The 7152-nt window shown below is 33.6% G+C and overlaps 1 protein-coding gene across 1 annotated transcript; it reads right to left on the bottom strand.

The window, feature by feature from the left end:
- Nucleotides 1-5976: 5976 nt before the first annotated feature.
- LOC101831008 (olfactory receptor 4A5-like) lies at nt 5977-6921 on the bottom strand. Its single transcript, XM_005064972.1, has one exon. It carries the CDS (start codon nt 6919-6921, stop codon nt 5977-5979), a length of 945 nt encoding a protein of 314 aa, XP_005065029.1.
- Nucleotides 6922-7152: the final 231 nt, after the last annotated feature.

Raw genomic sequence — 7152 nt, forward strand, 5'->3', positions numbered from 1 at the left:
TTACTCTTCTACCAGGCAAGAGCACAGAACAGGACCTGCCATGACATTTTGAACAATATTATAAATCCATTCTGTCACAAAGCATATCCTCATCAATAATTTTTACAGTAATAAACCAGAAGTAGGCACTTGGTGAGCATCTGCTTAGTTCCTCTGGCAAGTATGTCCACACTCCTGGTGTTAATAATTTGGTAAGAACTTAGGTTTTACCTCCAGATCTGAATAAATCTCCACAGGACAGAAGAAACAAAAGTGCCTCTGTCTTATGTTTAAGACCACTTTCTTATGGGCACAGATACTAACCACCCCATTAAGAGGAATCCTCCAAAAACAAAATCAAACAAAACTAAATAATGACAGAAAGAACCTCAAAAAGTAGAGATAGTAATTGAATGCCATGCTGTACTTTTAAACTATTAATATTTTGAAGCATACTTTATAGTATGATCTATTTAGCACACAAAGTAGCACTCATCCTGATATGTCCAGCTTACTACTTCAATGTGTTATCTGAAGAAGATCTTAGAGGTCTCCAAAGATTTTTTACTCTTCCTGTATGCTATATCCTGTTTCAGGGGACTAGATCTCAATTTGGTTTAAATAAGTTCAATATTACTTAGTGTATTAGTGTCTGTAGCAATTACTTCATCTGAGTTGAAATATCAAAGTTTTCAGGATCTGTATTTCTATTCAAATATGATAATTCTTAGAACCATTACAAGCTATAAGTGTTTCAGCAAATATTTTTATAGCTGAGCTAGCCTATTGCTATTACCAACTACTGTACTGACAGCCAACATACTCTTTCAAAACTATCAGAATAAACTGGATGTCAAGACATGAGAAAAGAGAACCTAAAAGGAAAGATAGTGAACAGTGGTCATGGCTTTATCTTAATGTTTCCTGGGTACTCAGAGTGCTCTCATAAAAATTCAGTATTAAAATGACAAAGGACAGCGTCCTCAAAAGAATGGTATGAGAAGGCATGGCATTTGGGCATCTCTAGACATATAAATATAAATATGTTTGTTTGGTTTTCATACTGAAAACAGAAGGGATTAGAAAAGATGACCTCAGAATCCTGTTCTCTCCATCTACAACATTGTTGGTCCCAGTCAACGTTTTTCTACTTTGTTCATTTTTTTTCTTTTTTCCTTATTTGTAAAATCAAACAATTACCAAGCTTCTTTCTGTTTCCTGGATCATACTAATTTAGTAAAATGGAATGCTATAACTATTGTAATAAGTAATGCTTCTAATTTATTGTTCATGATATATCATAGAACCTGAGACACACTTGGAGATGGAGAATAGCCCATTGATAAACACTGAGTACTTTGGAGCCATGAGTTAGATGTACAAACTCCTGGTCACTTACATATTATCTCTGTGACCTTGAGCAATTCAATAAAACCCTCTTTACCTCTGCTTCAATATTCCAACAGAGACTTCCTCATATCTTCCTTACAGGGTGTTTAGTTTGGTTTCATAAAAGGCACTTTAAATACATGCAACATCTTAAGAGAATAGTGGCTGTGATTAATGTGCAGTGGTCCACATGGTGCATCAGTTCAGATACTCACAAGGATCTCTGTCGACTTAACAAAATTTGTACAAATATTCCAGAGTAAAAACAAGAATCCTGTATGCTTGATGAACTGTTTTAGGTATACATTAAAATTATATGAGTTAGAATTTATCTATTCTATTACTATATTGTGATATTTTCAGATGAATATGAACTGGAAGAATAAAAAAATTGTAGAGACAGGTCAGCAGCCAAAAGCATCACTCCAGCTGCTCGTCCACAGGACCAGGATTCAATTCCTAGTGCTCACATAGCAGTTCACAATCCTCTATAACTCCAGTTCCAGAGATCTGGCAGCACTTTCTGACCTCGTTGGAACCAAAAATTCATGTGGTGCACAGATATCATGCAGGCAAAATGCCCATACACATGAAATAATAAACATATAGTTTAGAAAACATGTACATTTTGAAATAAAACAGAGTGCCTAATCAACAATGCACTTAAAACCCGTGTCAAATATTCTGTAAATTATCTTTGATTTAATACTATAAAAATAAGAAATAATATGACTACATTAAGCTTAAACTTGTGGTAATGCTTGTATAGACAAGAATAATTATACACAATTATTTAGAGCATAGGTCTGTAAAAATATTCTTTAAGTTATATTATGTAACAATGAATTGTTTTTCAAGCGCTAAGAACAGGAAAATGGTTGCAGCTGCAAAAAGTCACAGTACATGAGTTGAGTGAGCTGGATACTAGACAAAAAGCAAAAGATACAGAGCCTACAATCCACAACACCAAAGAAGCTAGAACCCTATTCCAGAAGCAAATAGAATCAGATCCAGCAGTCTACAACTAACCATTGGACTGAGTTAACCTGGGATAACATCGAAGTGAAGGAGGAGTGATAATATGAACAAAAAGTCAAGACCATGATGGGAAAACCCACAGAAACATCTGACCTGAGCTATTGAGAGAACACTGACTCATGTCTGATAAATGCAGAACCTACACAAGGCTGAACTAGACTCCCTTAATATAGGTGACAAGGGTGTGATTGGGACAATATATGAGGCCACTGGCAGGGAGTCCAATATCTAACACTAATGCACGAATTGACTTAGTGGAACCCATTCTATCTATATGGAGAGATAACTTTCCCAGCATAAACACATGGGTATGGGGGGTGGAGATGTTTCTTGGTCCTGCCTTAATGAGATGATGGGACACACTTAGTATACTTTCTAGCAGAAGCCTTACCCTCTCCAAGAATCAGATGAGAAGTGGAAGGGGAGCCAGAGGAGAGGGGGGAGGGGGAACTGGATTTGGAATGTAAAAGTAAATTAATAATAAAAAATAAATTTAAAAAAGAACACTGGCTTTAGGGAACACAATCTATTTTATGTGGGTAACAAATAAGCCAGATGCCAAACAAGGCCAAGACAGCATTTTAAATTCTTCAAAATGCTAAGATATATAGCAATGTGTAAATGAGTCTTCAGTCTTTAATCATTCAATTATAATCCACTAGGAATTTTTTTTTAAACATGGCCCTGCATGTGGGAGGTTGCAAGAAATTGAGGCTTTCCACAATTTCACAAACAATGATAAATAAGAGTGAAAAATAATATACCTCAACAAATAACTAAGAATATTCCAACTTGGGCAGTGTGTGGCTTTGAAGAGACATTTTGAGTCATGCATCTCAGAAAGCATTTCTTTAATTAATATTCATTACATGGTCTAAGATAATTTTTCATCATTGCTGTTTCAATTGATAATTGTGTAAGAATATTTGGAACAAATTTAAATGAAGACATCTCTTTTGTAAAGATTTCTTCACTTCCCCACTTCAATAATCTCTAGAAGTGAAAACCTTGGACCTTGCCAACTTGCTAACTGCCAAGTTCCTTTAAAACCTCATAATGTTAAAGGAAATTTTCAAAAATGTGCAAGAAAAAGTTACTTATAATGAAACATTTAAGTAACCAAGAATTGCTAAACAAATCTGTAAAAGGAAGCAACTTTAGCTAAATTAGCCAACCACACCCCATAAGACTCAAGTCATGCTGTTTACAAGGGAGAATTTGCATAAGAAGTTTGAAGTGCAAAGGTGGGGGGTGAGAACTGTAGACTCTGTTGCACCTCATGATTCCCAGAAACCTTGGCAATCATAATTCTGTCATTCGGGGGTATGAAAGCATTCAATGGAGGCCTGGGTCTTTGTTGGATGAACTCAAAATTTCCCTCATTCTGTTCTTTTATTCCATTAATCTATATTCAATAGTAATAGGATAATGGTTTATAAAAGAAATTGTTATTTTCTAAGAAGCAGTGGTGCCAAAAACTTCCAAAGTTATTGTTTACCATCAGTTCAATAATATATTCTAATGTGTAGTTAAACATTGAACCTTCACTGTCACAAGGATCTAGATACAAGATCACCAGCATGTGAGGTGATAGGATTCACCAGACTTTTTATTAATTTTACAAATAAATTAAGTCCAGTAATCTTAAATTATTATTATTACGTAAACAACATGGCTATTCTGTGTTTCTTGGTAACTGTAAGTGGAAGAATCATCTGATGTGATCAAATGTCTAAGGAATTCAGAAAACTTTGTATAGTATGTAATATAATTATAGTACACATAATAAAATAAAAAGATACAGTTAAAGAATGCATATATTTATAGTGTAACTGTATTTTAAGATGTTTTAATAGAAAGAAAATTACATCAATCTTTCCCCTCACTTTCCTCCCTCCAGCCCCTTCCTCCAACTCTCCTCATGCCCCCACTCACAAGATAATAGCCTGATTTTCTTGAGGTATCATTTTTGCATGTATGTATGTATGTATGTATGTATATATGTGTGTATATGCACAAATATGTATTTACAACCTACTGAGTCTGCTTTTGTTGTTTGTAGGCATATGGCTTCAGGGCTGATCCCTCTGTATTCGACAACCAAACTACAATTAACAAAATTAGCATTGGGATTAAGTTTCAGGAAGGATGGCTAAAAGATATCAGGAAAGCATGAAAAAATATCATTCAATGATTTCAATACTCTAATAAACTAAAAATATGAGTAAAGTACATATATTATTGAATATGTAAAAAATTATGATACAACATTTGAAAATAAAAGCTGCAACATATACCTGCACCTGGAAAAGTGAACATATTTTACATTGATTCTCAATACCTGTTCACTCTTCATATACTCTCCCTAATGAACATAATTAAACATAATGAAATTTTACTGTATTAGGATTAATATTAAGTATGTTTAAGCTTCTTTTTCAATAAAACATATTTTACTTAGTTTTATATATGAAATATGCTTATAAATATATAGATACATAAATATATTTAGAAATATACATATAACCTTGTAAAATTATACATAATTTATTACCTTCAATTGCCTTTTCATTGTATATATCCTTATTACCACATTGTCTTAAATATACTTACAAAGATTTATTATAAAGCAAAAATACAAAGTAGAAAAAAACTGTACAACATAGATGAAGTTTTCATATTAAAATGAAAGCAATTTTATTTTGCTTTGTGATAATACAACCTGAATGCATTATAAGGAAATTTTCATTGCTACATGAATCAAAACACAAAATTTGGTTTATATTAACATAAATTATCTGAATTCTACAAGTGAAATGTTAAACATAAATGTTAGGAATGATGGTGGTTATGCAAAATAGTTCTTTTTCAATTTCTTCACCATCAGAAATACAATATGAAAGTAACTAATGTTTGAAAAATAACAAAATTAAATATGTTAAATTGTAAAAAATGCTAAGAATATTCTTCTAACTCAGCTTAGTGTGGTCTTTGAGAACTGAAATCTGGTTTTATTAACTGAAAGTTATTTAACATAATGTTCACTTTGAATATTGTTGGCTAAACATATCTTATATCTAAAAGACCTGAAATGAAACAACATAGACTATTGGGGACAGCATGGTGGGAAGCCTAAAACAATGCTCATCATATAGCTACATAAATATCTTTATGTACAGATAGAATAATAACCAATTTCATCTGAGAAGCTCATTCAGTCCCAGAAATTTGCACATTATCCATATTTCTTATTAATGAATTATGTGATTAAACATTTCCAAAATATCACTGTTTCTTCATTGAAAACAATTTCTTCTAAGCCCCACTTTGGTCTTACCTGAAAATAACACTCAAAATCAGTTTGTTTTCTCTCTTTCATCATAATAGTAATTAAACACTATTAATTAAGCTCTGTGCCTTTTATTTTACTTGCAGAAATTCACTAATAAACAAAAACCTATTCTGCATTTATATTTTATATATAAAATTATCACGAGTGAATTCATTGAGCAAGCACAATTATTTATGCTCACTTACTGTCTGATTATTGCTTTAGCACTGTTAGCCACTTTAACAATGAGATTTTGATACTTTATCTGTTTGCAACATTTTAGACCAGAGTTTTAGCATAGAACTTTTTATCTCTGAATTTCTCAAGGTGTATATTAAGGGATTCAACATGGGAGTTACAACTGTATAAAAAATAGTAACAGATTTATCAATAGAAAAGTTGTAAACAGGTCTAACATACATGAAAATACAAGGAACAAAGAAGAGGACAATCACCATGATGTGGGAGCTGCAGGTGGACAAGGCTTTGCGCCTCCCTTCCTGACTGTGAGTCTTAAGAGATCTTAGGATGATTCCATAGGAAGCTAAAAGAATAATAAAGACTCCCATACAAATTGCTCCATCATTGGCAATGACAATAAGACCAAGGAAGTAAGTGTCAGTGCACACAAGTCCCAATAATGGATACATGTCACAGGCAAAGTGGTCAATGACATTGGGACCACAGAAAGGAAGGTCATAAACAAAGAGAACTTGAGCCACAGAGTGTGCAAACCCTCCAGCCCAGGTTGACACCAATAAGAGGATGCAAACACGGTGATTCATGATTGTCGAATAATGCAGTGGCTTGCAGATGGCAACATAGCGATCATAGGCCATCACCACTAGAAGGAAGATCTCAGTTCCACCGAAGAAGTGTTCTACAAAGAGCTGGCCTATGCAAGCTGTGAAGGAGATGGTTTTTCTATTACATAGTAAGTCTATAATCAACTTGGGTGAGATGGCAGTGGAATAAATAACATCCATGAGTGATAGATAGGCAAGGAAAAAGTACATTGGGGATCTCAAAGAGGGATTGGCAATGAAAGTCACTATAATAAGCAAGTTGCCTGCCATGGTAACAATGTATGTGAGTAAAAACATGATAAACAATGCTTTTTGGCCAGCAGGATCCTGAGTGAGACCAAGTAGAATAAATTCTGTAACATTGTTATTCTTTCTCATTTAATCTTCTATAAGACAGGCTTCAGAACCGGGAGATCAGGAAAATAGTACCTGCCATCAACAGGGAACAAGTCTTTGAATCTGTTTTATCATAAAACACATCTTCATTACTACCTCCTATGCTGTGAGTTGGAGTTACATGGTTGGCAAGCCTATATATATTGAGTTCCTCTTGCAAATGCCACCACAGAATTCAAATTAATGATGTCATGAGTACTAACTTCTACTGAA

Source organism: Mesocricetus auratus, unplaced genomic scaffold (assembly GCF_017639785.1).
Source record: "Mesocricetus auratus isolate SY011 unplaced genomic scaffold, BCM_Maur_2.0 Super-Scaffold_100004, whole genome shotgun sequence".
Taxonomy (NCBI): domain Eukaryota; kingdom Metazoa; phylum Chordata; class Mammalia; order Rodentia; family Cricetidae; genus Mesocricetus; species Mesocricetus auratus.